The 14,934-nt window shown below is 33.5% G+C and overlaps 4 protein-coding genes across 14 annotated transcripts; 2 read left to right on the top strand and 2 right to left on the bottom strand.

The window, feature by feature from the left end:
• The first annotated feature begins 481 nt into the window (after positions 1-481).
• On the top strand, positions 482-5,704 carry LOC132064983 (UPF0496 protein At4g34320-like). Of its 7 annotated transcripts, none has more exons than XM_059458181.1 (2): positions 482-508; positions 4,300-5,704. In XM_059458181.1, exon 2 carries the CDS (start codon positions 4,343-4,345, stop codon positions 5,453-5,455), a length of 1,113 nt encoding a protein of 370 aa, XP_059314164.1. In that variant the 5' UTR covers positions 482-508; positions 4,300-4,342; the 3' UTR covers positions 5,456-5,704. The 7 variants fall into 7 exon arrangements, with proteins under 7 accessions (XP_059314164.1, XP_059314161.1, XP_059314159.1 ...); XM_059458178.1 differs by lacking the exon at positions 482-508 and adding an exon at positions 3,074-3,192; XM_059458176.1 differs by lacking the exon at positions 482-508 and adding an exon at positions 3,228-3,368.
• Positions 3,230-14,925, top strand: LOC132064985 (UPF0496 protein At4g34320-like). Of its 5 annotated transcripts, none has more exons than XM_059458186.1 (2): positions 3,230-3,368; positions 13,611-14,925. In XM_059458186.1, the coding sequence occupies exon 2, from the start codon at positions 13,654-13,656 to the stop codon at positions 14,749-14,751; it is 1,098 nt and encodes a 365-aa protein (XP_059314169.1). In that variant the 5' UTR covers positions 3,230-3,368; positions 13,611-13,653; the 3' UTR covers positions 14,752-14,925. The 5 variants fall into 5 exon arrangements, with proteins under 5 accessions (XP_059314169.1, XP_059314167.1, XP_059314166.1 ...); XM_059458184.1 differs by lacking the exon at positions 3,230-3,368 and adding an exon at positions 12,670-12,849; XM_059458183.1 differs by lacking the exon at positions 3,230-3,368 and adding an exon at positions 12,670-13,056.
• LOC132062207 (probable 1-acyl-sn-glycerol-3-phosphate acyltransferase 5) lies at positions 6,808-7,851 on the bottom strand. The gene is made up of 2 exons (XM_059454826.1): positions 7,800-7,851; positions 6,808-7,217 (listed from the first exon to the last, which is right to left on the bottom strand). Exons 1-2 carry the CDS (start codon positions 7,849-7,851, stop codon positions 6,808-6,810), a joined length of 462 nt encoding a protein of 153 aa, XP_059310809.1.
• LOC132064986 (probable 1-acyl-sn-glycerol-3-phosphate acyltransferase 5) lies at positions 7,644-8,849 on the bottom strand. Its single transcript, XM_059458187.1, has 3 exons — positions 8,628-8,849; positions 8,363-8,493; positions 7,644-8,007 (listed from the first exon to the last, which is right to left on the bottom strand). Exons 1-3 carry the CDS (start codon positions 8,753-8,755, stop codon positions 8,000-8,002), a joined length of 267 nt encoding a protein of 88 aa, XP_059314170.1. The 5' UTR covers positions 8,756-8,849; the 3' UTR covers positions 7,644-7,999.
• Positions 14,926-14,934: the final 9 nt, after the last annotated feature.

Here is a 14,934-nt window from a genome sequence, read left to right as displayed (position 1 = left end):
ATAATGTTCGCATACTAATTAATGTGGTGCCAAAAGTTTGATATTAGTAATGAAAATATAGTGAATCTCAATAGTGACATTATTGTCATAATAAAGAGGTGTATTATGCAGAAAACTTGACAATAATTGCATCGTCAGAGGTAATAGAACTTCTTTTGTCAAACTTTCATTTGCATAATTTATGGCAATTGTGATGCAATATTTAAACCATTTCTACCTGAACCTTACGTACACAAATTTTAAAGCCATTGCACTCAAACTTCACAAACAGTGGACACTTGTAAGAATGACAACTGTTATCTAAACAGAAAAGACCAAATAGATAAAAAGGGAAAAGCAAGGCAACAACTAATGACTTTCCTGGCAAGTCACTTGTCTTAGCTTGGTCATTCACATCACTAAATTTGCCTATAAATATTACTGCTATCCATCATAATTTTACCCAAAGCCACAGCTAATCTACCTGACTTCTCAAGTACGACTGAAGATTAACACTTTGAGATTATCGGTAAGTTAACTCCTCCATTTTTTAGTACATTAACGAATGGTATGCCATTTGCAACATGCATTAGGAAATCAGTGGATGAAAATTTATCAAAGTTGCATAGGGGGAACCAAAAGAATTCAAAAGATTTTATGATCTTCTTTCTTAACTTGTTGTTCCTTGAGAAGATCATTTATAGCAAGCTAATCTAGATCAATTAACAAATGTAGCATCACTCAGCGATTAACGTGTTCTTTTTACTAATGAAAAATGGTGCCTTTTCACTCGTGGAAGGATGTGAACGTTTATACATGGTCTTGGAGTTAAGTTAGGTCCAAAGTTCATTCTTATCATAGTATTACAGTTAGACTCATTTCAATTCTTGGTTTACCTGATGTTGGGTTTCCCTATTATGTTGGTCATGCTCCACTATTGGCAGACTTGGGTGTGTAAGGAGTGTTGAAATTGTCCCTATCAATTGTGGAGGGCTGACAATATCTCTTTATATGATGTTGGACAATTCTCATCTCATGAGCTAGTTAATATTCAGATGGAATCATGTACACATGTTGGTAGCATAACTTTGGACCATCTTCGTCTCGTATGATTTAGCTATATCCGTATGTATCCAGCCGTGTTAGCTCCATATTTGAATTTTTTAAAGAAAAGACTAAGGATGTATTTGGTGTGTGTATATATATATATATATATATATGAAGGAAAATGTTCTTAAATTTTCTCATGTTTGATTGATCAAAATGTCTTGAAACACAATTTTTTTCTAGAAAAGCATGTTCTTCAAAAATTAGAAAAAAGTATATAAAAATCTTATAAGTGGCATTTTAGGTTGATTATTTCCTCTCACCTCCAACATTCCACCACCCTCACCCACCTTCACTCCCACCCACTTTCATCTATCCTCATAGTTTTGCCTAATTAAAAAGGGCATTCATTTGCATCTATTTAGAGAATGAGTCTAACAAGTGTCTCGACTTTAATCAGCTCAAACCAATATATAATTTATCAAGGAAACATATAATTTGTTTCTTAATTCATTTCCACTCTAGCTGCTCTCTCTGTCTCAAAGAATTGTGGTTCTTTTCATACTTGGTCAGAATATTGAAACCACATGGTCCACATTTTACTTCCCAGTCACTGGCCATGGAATCCATTGTTTAGTGGTCGACTCTTGAGTACATCAACTACCCTCAACTTGTAGTGCTTTTCTAATTCACGGAATCTATCAAAATAAAGGTACTTATCAATTGGAAAAACAAATGCAAAACGTTTAGGAAATAATTTCCTTAACTTACAACACATGCATGGATAGCAGTAGAGGAATAAAAAATCTTAATGAATTAGCAAAAAATTTACAAAAATGTCACATTTGAGATATAATCCTATAAACTTAAATTCTGAACTCCTTTTCCACTAGAGACTAGAGTATTTCCTCCCATTTTAATTTAAGTGTTTTAATTTGATTTGCCATTAATTTTCTTTAAAAAATATTGAATCTAGTGGTCTTAAATTAAAAATGACACATGTGTATCAAAATGTTCTTGTAATTTTAAATATGTCATATAGAATATTGGAACTAAAGAGTTATCAAAATAGAAAGAAAGATTTTTATTTGAAACAAACCAGTGAAACAAACCAAAAAGAAAAATAAGACATTGAAATTGAATTTAATGGAGTATAGGCAAAAAAGTGCATTGTCGCCCAATTTTCGCATCGACGCCTAGCTCCACTTCGATTGATAGTATTCTAGTATCTGTCAATTTCTTTATATGTACTACCATTATAATTTAACAATACTGTAGTTTGCTGTCATCTTATTTTCAGATTATTAGTCTCACATATTATAAGTAATTATTATACTCCATATACGTCTTACTTTTTGTTTTACTCTGTTTAAAAAAAGACTATTATTTCCTATTTTTTGTAACTTTTTAATTTCAATATCCCGCATAACATATTTAAAAACTTAAAATTCAAAGACATTTTAGCATTTTATACATTTTTTATTAACACCACGACGTTCAAAAATTTCTTTTTACTTTTTTAAATTAAGTGGTCGTTTGGTTCAATATCCCGCTAATTTTTATAACGTTTGGTATAAGGTATAAAATAATCCCAGGAATAAATTTATAACAAACGTGGTATAAAAAATTCCACCTTATACCTTCTTCGGGATTATTTTATAGGCATCTTTTAGATGGCATTTTATACATTCCCGGATTATAATCCCGGACTAACACCAAACGACCACTAAGTGTCCGATTAAATTAAGAAACACATAATTACCTTAGACTTTTTTAAATTATCCCTAGTCGGGTCTGATTATTTTATACCATCTAAAAGCATTTATAAAATAATTAAATTAAGATATAAATTTATACCTTCTACCAAACACAGTATAAAAATTATTGTTAGGATATAAATATACCTTCTTAGTGTATAAAAATTAAAATCAGGGCGAAAGTTACTTCTCAAAATATAAACAGGGTGTTTTGGTCATTTCATCAGAAAAAAAGGAGTCCAACTTTATACAGGATTTGGTGATTTCCTAAATCTTTATCGTTAATAAAGAAAAGAAAATCCTTGTTGAAACAAACAAAATTTAGAAAGAATAAAAAAGACCCATGTTTTCTTCTATAGTCACCTTAACTCACACTTCCTTTTCTTTAAGCTGAAGTTTCTTACTAAAGGTATCCTTCATTTCCCCTCCCTTTCTTTCCGCGTTAAATTAAAGCTAACTCTGTTTCCATTTACACCTTCCTTTTTATATATAACTGGATATAAATAAATTTCTCTAGATTATTATCTGGAGAAGAATAGTACGTAGCTCTGAAATTAAGCTTAAACCAGAAGAACATTGCTTCCCGTATGAAATTTTGTTAAAATTAAACTCATGATGCGTGCAAGCTATTTGTTTGTAATGTAATGTGTCGACCCTTAAGCCACCTAAGCATTTTGCTTGGCTCTTAACGCTTTCATTTCTCTCTAAGCTTCTTCCTTTATCCCTAGCCTCTATCTTTATTCTTCATAATTATACAACCCCACTTTATTATATATACCTGCTGTTTACCCCTCTTTGATTTTTCAAACTCATATTTTTTAACAGAGCATCATAACTAAAAAGATTGTTTTTTTTACCTGAAAAATTATATTTATCAGTTGCCCACTTGGGATCTTGGATCAGTATCTTGCTGCAAAGTTTGTGGAATATATGAAGTAAGATTCTGTTGGATAAAGATTGGATCTTTTTATATTTATGGGTACTGCTTATTTAGGTTTATTTTGCTTAGTTGGTACTGCTTATTTTAGTTTTATTTTGTTTAGTTGTTGAAGTTTCTTGTTTGTTTTGCTTTGATTGTTATGTTGTGAAAGTGATTTTTTTTTTTTTTTTTGTGGGGCCTTGTTACTTTGTGTTCCCAAACTCAATTCTTGAAAAAAGCATCACAAGTTTAATTTTTAAAGCTTCTTATTTTAGCTGACAATCTTGAAAGTTTTACATGTATTAGTTGCCCATTTTGTGATTTTGATTAATCTCTTGCAGCAAAGTTGAGGAATCTATGAAGTATGATTCTGTTAGGATAAAGATTGGATCTTTTCTATTTCTGGGTACTAGATATTTCAGTTGTTGCTGTTTCTTGTTGTTTTGTGTTTGATTTTGTATGTATGGAAATGATGTTTTGGTAGGACCTTTGTTGGTTGAATTTGGAGTTTAGCTTAAAAAGAGAATTATTTGTTTTGGGTTTCTGTCATAGTTTCAAGTTGTGAGATTTCATTTCTAAAATTTTGCATTCTTGCAGCTAGTGCCGAGATTTGTACTGAATTTGAGGTTTGAGAAACAATATGGGAGGACACATGAGCAAAAAGCCTGGTGAAACTTCAGCTGCAATCGACAATTTGCAGTACAAAATCGAGCTGAATTCATATGAAGCCGCGTGCAGAGCTGACACGGACTTACAATCCTTTGATACAACTCTACAAGCTCGAACCAGTCATGTTATCAATACCCTTGCTGATGGGGTTGAAGTCCGAGCACTGTCTTTTGATTCGTTGCAGGAAGTCACTGGATGCCTTTTGGAAATGAATCAGGAAGTTGTGAAGGTGATATTGGACTGCAAGAAAGACATATGGAAGAATCAAGAATTGTTCGAGCTAGTCGAGGAGTATTTTGACAATAGCCTCAAAACTCTGGATTTCTTGGCTGCTTTAGAGAAATGTCTAAAACGTGCTCGCGATAGCCAATTGCTTATTCTTGTAGCACTTCAACAATTTGAAGAGGAAAGTGGGGTTGAAGGGAATAGATACACTAAGACTTTAGAGGAACTGAAGAATTTCAGAGCTGCAGGGGATCCTTTCACAGAGGAATTTTTCCAGATTTTCCAGTCTGTTTATACACAACAAATGGTTATGCTTGAAAAACTGCAGCTAAAAAAGAACAAGCTTGATAAGAGGCTTAAGTACATACATGCTTGGAGAAAAGTGTCAAATGTTATATTTGTGGCTACATTTGCATCTGTTTTGATTTGCTCAGTCGTGGCTGCTGCTATAGCTGCACCTCCGGTCGCGGCTGCTCTGGCTGCTGCATCGTCAATTCCGTTGGGATCAATGGGAAAATGGATAGATTCCCTTCTCAAGAACTATGAAGATGCTATCAAAGGGCAGAAAGAATTGGTCAGCACAATGCAAGTTGGTACTTTTATCACAATTAAGGATTTGGACAGTATAAGGGTGCTGATAGATCGATTAGAGATCGAGATCGAATCACTCTTGAAGAAAGTTGAGTTTGCTATTGATGAAAATGCTGTTAAGATTGCTATAGAAGAGATCAGGACAAAGTTGGATGTTTTTATGAAGAATGTTGAAGATCTTGGAGTGCAAGCTGATGTGTGTAGTAGGGATATTCGTAGGGCTAGAACCGTAATCTTACAAAGGATTATCAAACCACCAAACCATTGAAGATACAGAAGGTTACAGCATGCTGAATTTGCCTTAGCACTGAAACATTTCTCTGCTTTTCATAGTTTGTGATGTTAAATATGTGACTTTAATCTGAAACATATATCATGGTTAAAGGACTCTTTAGCCTTTTTACCATGAAGAATAAGATTTATTGGATTCTTTTTTAAAGTATATTAGTTACTTCCTTTATTTTTTATTCGTTTATTCTTTTACATGAATAAATAAAAAATCACAAATTACTCTCTATTAACTATTATACATGTAAAGTTTATCTTTTGATACATGCTGAGGCTGCTTTAGTCTTTTCTGGATTTTGTTATGGCTTCATGGTTATAGGGACAGTAGAAATTTGTACTTTTCCAGTGGCTATATTTGCTTCCCTTCAATAATGGTGTCCAAGTCGTTCCGCCGGTGGAACAACAAAATCTAATCTTTCTCTGAAAATGGAGAAATATATTCAATAGAAAACGTTTTACCCCCTTTAACTGGCTTACTCGGTGCATATCCAGTTTGGTTGGGCTCATGAATTTCGAATAGCAGATAGTTAAACTCGAAATCTAAATTTTCTTTCCTTTCTTGCTCTCTCATCTTTCTTTCATTTGGCTGAAAAAATATAGTACTTATTATTGACTTTTCCAGTCGTACGTTCAGACTACTTAAGAGTCGATCGACCTGTTAGGACCATTGTTATAATTTATATTATGAGTCAAGTTGATGGTCCCAAACCCTTTGAAATTTTCACAACCTACTCCGAAATTAAAAGTTGCTAGATACAACAGGTCAATAGATGAAAGAAAAATTCAAAGACAACGTGAAAAGATTTAAGTTACATGATCAAAGATTCGGTCAAGAAAAGGAAATAAGAAATTTGCACGTTAGTTTTTATAGCTTCTTGCTTTACAATATCAAACTTATGAAAATGATCTCTGCCTCTATGCTCACCTTGCCATACCAAACTGATAAGTAAGAAGGTTGTGTTAGGTTGGCAGTCAATATAAAGAGAGTCGATTTATGATAAATCCTACAATACAAAATATAGAACATGATCCGTGAAGATTCGTACGGTCCAACCCCAGCTTCTTCTTCTTTTTGGGATTGAGGTGTAGTTGTAAGTAAGGAAAATTACTTACTATTCTTTTTGGAAATACCTGCCAAATGTAAAATAATTCCTTTGTACTATGTTAACCTCTGACCTGAACATTAAGACATAATCAGAATAGGGCCAGATCATACGATATAGAAAAGGAACTTTAAGGGATCACAACAGACAGTGAATTCAACACAATAGCACAGGGAAAATTGTACTAAATTAACGCTAGCTTATATAAAATCTTAAAAGGCGACTGCATTCATAAAGATACAATGGGCGAAGGCCGAATATTGAAGAATGTAGCTGTTGCCAAGAATGCACATACAGAGGAAACATATATCTTGAACCAAATGGACAAGAATAGCGTTAGATATGTACAAAGTACAGTCAATGTTATCACAAAGATGAAGTTTGCTAGACACTTGGCTGTAGAGAGCTCATTTTCTATTCCTTCGCGAGGGAAATGACCTTCTGAATGAAAATCGGACAACAATTTATCCTTATCACTGAATGTATCCATCAACCATGAAGCAGCCTGATTTTCAGATTCTGGTATATCCGCAATAGCAATACAGCGGACGTGCATATGAACTTCAGCTGGATCAACCCCAAAAGCATTGTCCAAAAAAGAAGGGCAATTATGCTTGTAGCCAATTGTGATGTCATAAACTGAAAAATAAAATGGACAGTCAAAAGAAGTTTAATTGGAAAATTAAATTAGGACAACTGCTTGCCATTAGTCTATCCTCATTAGGGACTACCAAACAGATGAAAGTATACTTTTGAAAGAAGTATATGAAGAAACTCTACTTCGTTTGAAATATGATGATGAAAATAAAACCATTAGGGCATGACCGCAATGAATATAGCATGTTCTCTGAAGTTCTCGTTCTAATGTATCTGCAACTAAAAAAAGCAAGGTATATATTGGTTTAAAAAGAAACAATAAGACAGGCATTTTGTGTTGACGGTTCTTTACTATCTCTCAAGTGGAGTGTGACTATCTAATATCTAAAAGAAAAAGAACTGTTCATCTTTGGTGTTTCTGTTTATGAAAAGGTACGATTTTAGTAAAATGAAAAGGTACGAAGAAGGTACTGAAAGGATTACATAAAAAATGAGGGCATCCTTCTATAGATTGAAGGAATGCAGAAGGTCTAGCAAAGAGTCAATATCAGATACAATACTCTTCCTCCGCATAAATAGAAAGTATGACAAGGGGTGTTCCGAGAAGACAAGAATGCCACATACATGGAGAGGAAAAGAAAACAGCAAAGACAATAGATCTATCCACATCAGACATCCTTGTCCACTGTGGTCAGCTTTGACAGGGCATGCTTCTAATATATCAACTGTATCTTATCCGCTGTCCGCCTATGAATCTAAGAATATCCCTGGATCAAGATGAGCAAATTCTAACTTCACAGGGGAAAAGCATGACTCTAACATTACTAAATACCTGTACAAGATGCAATGTGGCTTGTTAACATAATATTAGATGTCCAGGAAATGGTAACAATCAAGTTTCAACAAAATGCAACAAAACACAGCCATATCTGAAGGCAATTAGACAGTTAGTTACTGTACTGCGATCAAAAATAAACTTCTAGTTCAAAAGCAGACTCCATCTAATGAATTTAATAAGCACCCTCATTGTTTCGGCAGGACCAAACAAGGAAGTTTCATGATCAGAGTAAATGTAGAACTTGAGCCACTGAAGTAATGCAATTTAGCATCAGAAACTAATAAACAGGAATAATATGACAAACATCAGCCAAATAATTACATAAGGAAGAAGGTAAAAGAAGTGCTACCTGCATCCAAGGAACCTCTCAGTTCCTCCAAACAGGCATAAAAACCCTTCGTCTTCGGAAGAAGTACGTTCTTCAGAATAGGCAATCCATTTTCAGAAGCATACTTTTGACTACGAATGCACTTCTGTTCTCTGTAAATCAAGGAAGCAAGTAAGTTCAATTAGCACTAGTACTGGCGACAAAAAGACACTAATTATTCAGGTAACACAGATACACTCCCACATACATATACATAAATCCGAAAGTCAAAGTTAAGGGAACATACGTGAAATCAGTGCCCTCTGGAAAAACAACAAGCCATAGTGGATCTTGAGGATCTTTATATGTGCAAAGCATCTGACGAAGCTTCAATGCATCCGCCTCCCATTTTCTCTCAACAGGTATGAACTCCATAACATGAAAAACCCATCCAAACACAGGCAATTTTATCAAACTGCTCTTAAGTATATACCTTAGCGAACCCACACATCCCAAAAAAAAAAAAAAAAAAAAAAAAACGTTATAAAACACGTGAGATACTTTTAATCCTGATATTATTTCTTATTAATTGTTTGGTTTGTTGTATTAAAAAATAGTATCAGCATAACTTTTAAGGAAAAGTTATAGACGTTTACATAAAATACCCTCCACCTTATGTAGTAGAAAAAAGATTTTGAGAACCTCAGGGCTATTTTAGTCAATTTCACTGTTTTATCCTGGGATAAGTTATCTTAGGATTACTATTCACCCTCTGATTGATATAAGTTATCACAGCACTATTTTTAATCCTGAGATAACTTATTCCATGATTAGTAACCAAACAAAGAATAAAGTGATACTAAATTTTTATCCCATCACTATTTTTACTTACCCAAACCATCCCTGAGTATGTTAAAGCACGCGGTGCTGTTTTGTAAGATAACTGCTTTGCTTTCTCATTTATCCACTTTTTTAGTTCCCATTACCACACTCTTCGATTGAAATACTCCTTGATATTACTAAAATTACGGATATGCCATTCTTAAAGTTTGATTCTACATTACTTTTCCCCACAGAGTGTGTTCCTAGAAAGAAGGATAAATATATGGATAAATAATTAACGAAGTTGAGTCTTTAGTTGTGTTGAATAACTTTTTAAAAAGTTGCATTGAATAAATAGAATTCTTTTTTGTCGTTTAAATAACTAACATCGACGAACAAGTATGGTGGGGTAAGGGGTGGTTAATAGTCCTGCATTTTCTTGGTTTTACATTGATTAACATTTATTTAAAACTTATAAGGTGCAAGCGCTTCAACATTGAGTATATAATATATATGAATTCAGTATTTTCAACTTGGAGTAAAGATTTACATGTGAATTCATTAAAAGTTTATTTAATGCATAATTGGATTTGAGCCCTTAATTAATTTAACAAGTTCAAAGCTAAGAATCTTAAAGACTGAATTCGTCAAATTTAAATAATGAATCTGTATATAATCGTATAGATTGTTGTATAAAATAAAATTGGTTCATATATCGGAAACGAGTAATTATTCTCCAATGCTATAATGTATCTCAAATAATATTCGCATACTAATTAATGTGGTGCCAAAAGTTTGATATTAGTAATGAAAATCTAGTGAATCTCAATAGTAACATTATTGTCACAATAAAGAGGAGTATTTTGCAGAAAACTTTACAATAATTGCATCGTCATAGGTAATAGAACTTCTTTTGTCAAACTTTCATTTGCATAATTTGTGGCAATTGTGATGCAATGTTTAAACCATTTCTACCTGAACCTTACGTACACAAATTTTACAGCCATTGCCCTCAAACTTCACAAACAGTGGACACTTGTAAGAATGACAACTGTTATCTAAACAGAAAAGACCAAAAAGATAAAAAGGGAAAAACAAGGCAACAACTAATGACTTTCCTGGCAAGTCACTTGTCTTAGCTTGGTCATTCACATCACTAAATTTGCCTATAAATATTACTGCTACCCATCATAATTTTACCCAAAGCCACAGCTAATCTACCTGACTTCTCAAGTACGACTGAAGATTAACACTTTGAGATTATCCGTAAGTTAACTCCTCCATTCTTTAGTACATTAACAAATGGTCTGCATTTGCAACATGCATTAGGAAATCAGTGTATGAAAATTTATCAAAGTTGAAGCATAGGGGGAACCAAAAGAATTCAAAAGATTTTATGATCTTCTTTCTTAAGTTGTTGTTCCTTGAGAAGATCATATATAGCAAGCTAATCTAGCTAGATCAATTAACAAATGTAGCATCACCCAGCGATTGACGTGTTCTTTTTACTAGTGAAAAATGGTGCCTTTTCACTCGTGGAAGGATGTGAAGGTTTATACATGGTCTTGGAGTTGAGTTAGGTCCAAAGTTCATTCTTATAATAATATTACAGTCAGACTCGTTACAATTCTTGGTTTATCCGATGTTGGATTCCCCTATTATGTTGGTCATGCTCCACTATTGGCAGACGTGGGCGCGTAAGGAGTGTTGAAATTGTCCCTATCGATTGTGGAGGGATGACAATATCTCTTTATACTATATTGGACAATTCTCATCTCATGAGCTAGTTAATTCAGATAGAATCATGTATACATGTTGCCTAGCATAACTTTGGACCATCTTCGTCTCGTATGATTTAGCTATATCCGTATATATCCAGCCGTGTTAGCTCCATATTTGAGTTTTTTAAAGAAAAGACTAAGGGTGTGTTTGGTATTTATATGAAGGAAATGTTCTTAAATTTCTCATGTGTTGATTGATCAAAATGTCTTGAAACATAACTTTTTCTAGGAAAGCATATTCTTCAAAAATTAGAAAAAAGTATATAAAAATCTTATAAGTGGCATTTTAGGCTGATTATTTCCTCTCACCTCCAACATTCCACCCACCCTCATCCCCCTTCACTCCCACCTACTCTCGTCTATCCTCATAGTGTTTGCCTAATTAAAAAGGGCATTCAGAGAATGAGTCTAAAAAGTGGCTCGACTTTAATCATCTCAAACAAATATAATTCATCAAGGAAACATATAATTTGTTTCTTAATTCATTTCCATTGCCATGGAATCCATTGCTTAGTGGTCAAGGTTACATCAACTACCCTCTAGCTTAATCAGAACCCGTCAAACTAGCTATGAATGAACTTGTAGTGCCTTTCTACTTCACGGAATTAATCTGTCAACATAAAGGTACTTATCAATTGAAAAAACAAATGCAAAACGTTTAGGAAATAATTTCCTTAACTTACAACACATGCATGGATAGCAGTAGAGGAATAAAACATCTTAATGAATTAGGAAAAATTTTACAAAAATGTCACATTTGAGATATAAGCCGATAAACTTAAATTCTGAACTCCTTTGCTACTAGAGACTAGAGTCTTTCCTCCCATTTTAATTCAAGTGTTTTAATTTGATTTTCCCCTAATTCTCTTTAAAAAATATTGAATCTAGTGGTCGTTTTAAATTAAAAATGACACATATGTACCAAAATGTTCTTGTAATTTTAAATATGTCATATAAAATATTGGAACTAAAGAGTTATCAAATATAGAAAGAGAGATTTTTATTTGAAACAAATCAAAAAGAAAAATAAGACATTGAAATTGAATTTAATGGATTATAGGCAAAAAAAGTGCATTGTTGCCCAATTTTCGCATCGACGCCTAGCTCCACTTCGATTGATGGTATACTAGTATCTGTCAATTTCTTTATATGAACTACCATTATGATTTAACAATACTATAGTTTGTTGTCAACCTTATTTTCAGATTATTAGTCTCACATTTTATAAGTAGTTATTATACTCCATATACGTCTTACTTTTTGTTTTAGTCTCTTTAAAAAAGACTACTATTTCCTATATTTTAATTTTCAATATCCCGCCTAACATATTTAAAAACTTAAAATTCAAAGACATTTTAGCATGTTATACATTTTTTATTAAGACTACGACATTAAAAAAAAATTCTTTTACTTTTTCAAATTTAGTGTCTGATTAAATTAATATACATAATTACCTTAGTGTATACAAATTAAAATCAGGGCGAAAGTTACTTCTCAAAATATAAACAGGGTGTTTTGGTCATTTCATCGAGTCCAACTCTTTGATGATTTCCTATGTCTTTATCGTTAATAATAAAGAAAAGAAAATCTTTGTTGAAACCAAATTTAGAAAGAATAAAAAAGACCCATGTTTTCTTCTATGGTCTCCTTAACTCACACTTCCTTTTCTTTAAGCTGAAGTTTCTTACTAAAGGTATCCTTCATTTCCCCTTCCTTTCTTTCCGCGTTAAATTAAAGCTAACTCTGTTTCCATTTACACCTTCCTTTTTTATATATAACTGGATATAAATAAATTTCTCTAGATCATTATCTGGAGAACAATAGTACGTAGCTCTGAAATTAAGCTTAAACCAGAAGAACATTGCTTCCCGTATGAAACTTTGTTCAAATTAAACTCATGATGCGTGCAAGCTATTTGTTTGTAATGTAATGTGTCAACCCCTAAGCCACCTAAGCATTTTGCTTGGCTCTTAACGCTTTCATTTCTCCCTCTTTGATTTTTCAAAACTCAGATTTTTTAACAGAGCATCATAACTAAAAAGATTGTTTTTTTAGCTGAAAATTTACATTTATAAGTTGCCCACTTGGGATCTTGGATCAGTATCTTGGTGGGAAGTTTGGGGAATTTATGAAGTAAAATTTTGTTGGATAAAGATTGGATCTTTTTATATTTCTGGGTACTGCTTATTTTAGGTTTATTTTATTTAGTTGTTGAAGTTTCTTGTTTGTTTTGCTTTGATTGTTATGTTGTGAAAGTGATTTTTTTTTTTTGTGGGACCTTGTTGTTTTGTGTTCCCTAACTCAATTCTTGAACAAAGCATCACAAGTTTAATTTTTAAAGCTTCTTATTTTAGCTGACAATCTTGAAAGTTTTACATGTATTAGTTGCCCAGTTAGTGATTTTGATTAATCCCTTGCAGCAAAGTTGAGGAGTCGATGAAGTATGATTCTGTTAGGATAAAGATTGGATCTTTTCTATTTATGGGTACTAGATATTTCAGTTTTTTCTTTTTTGTTCAGTTGTTGCTGTTTCTTGTTGTTTTGTGTTTGATTTTGTATGTATGGAAATGATGTTTTGGTAGGACCTTTGTTGGTTGAGTTAGCTTAAAAGGAGGATTATTTGTTTTGGGTTTCTGTCATAGTTTCAAGTTGTGAGATTTCATGTCTAAAATTTTGCATTCTTGCAGCTAGTGCAGAGATTAGTACTGAATTTGAGGTTTGCGAAACAATATGGGAGGACACATGAGCAAAAAGCCTGGTGAAACTTCAGATGCAATCGACAATTTGCAGTACAAGCTGAATTCATATGAAGCCGCGTGCAGAGCTGACACGGACTTACAATCCTTTGATACAGCTCTACAAAGTCATGTTATCAATACCCTTGCTGATGGGGTTGAAGTTCGAGCACTGTCTTTTGATTCGTTGAAGGAAGTCATCAGATGCCTTTTGGAAATGAATCAGGAAGTTGTGAAGGTGATATTGGATTGCAAGGAAGACATATGGAAGAATCAAGAATTGCTCAAGCTAGTCGAGGAGTATTTTGATAATAGCCTCAAAACTCTGGATTTCTTGGCTGCTTTAGAGAAATGTCTAAAACGTGCTTGCGATAGCCAATCGCTTATTCATGTAGCACTTCAACAATTTGAAGAGGAAAGTGGGGTTGAAGGGAATAGATACACTAAGACTTTAGAGGAACTGAAAAATTTCAGAGCTGCAGAGGATCCTTTCACAGAGGAATTTTTCCAGATTTTCCTGTCTGTTTATACACAACAAATGGTTATGCTTGAAAAACTGCAGCTAAAAAAGAACAAGCTTGATAAGAGGTTTAAGTACATACATGCTTGGAGAAAAGTGTCAAATGTTATATTTGTGGCTACATTTGCAACTGTTTTGATTTGCTCAGTCGTGGCTGCTGTAATAGCTGCACCTCCGGTCGTGGCTGCTCTGGCTGCTGCATCGTCAATTCCGTTGGGATCAATGGGAAAATGGATAGATTCCCTTCTCAAGAACTATGAAGATGCTCTCAAAGGGCAGAAAGAATTGGTCAGCACAATGCAAGTTGGTACTTTTATCACAATTAAGGATTTGGACAGTATAAGGGTGCTGATAGATCGATTGGAAATCGAGATCGAATCACTCTTGAAGAAAGTTGAGTTTGCTATTGATGAAAATGCTGTTAAGATTGCTATAGAAGAGATCAGGACAAAGTTGGATGTTTTTATGAAGAATGTTGAAGATCTTGAAGTGCAAGCTGATGTGTGTAGCAGGGATATTCGTAGGGCTAGAACTGTAATCTTACAAAGGATTATCGAACTACCGAACCATTGAAGATACAGAAGGTTACAGCATGCTGAATTTGCCTTGGCACTGAAACATTTCTCTGCTTTTCATAGTTTGTGATGTTAAATATGGGACTTTAATCTGAAACATGTATCATGGTTAGAGGACTCTTTAGCCTTTATACCATCAAGAGTAAGATTTATTGGATTCTTTTTTAAAGTATATCAATTA

The sequence above is a fragment of the Lycium ferocissimum genome, chromosome 7 (genome assembly GCF_029784015.1).
Source record: "Lycium ferocissimum isolate CSIRO_LF1 chromosome 7, AGI_CSIRO_Lferr_CH_V1, whole genome shotgun sequence".
In the NCBI taxonomy this organism is placed as follows: Eukaryota; Viridiplantae; Streptophyta; class Magnoliopsida; order Solanales; family Solanaceae; genus Lycium; species Lycium ferocissimum.
This window is presented reverse-complemented; position numbering and strand designations above follow the sequence as displayed.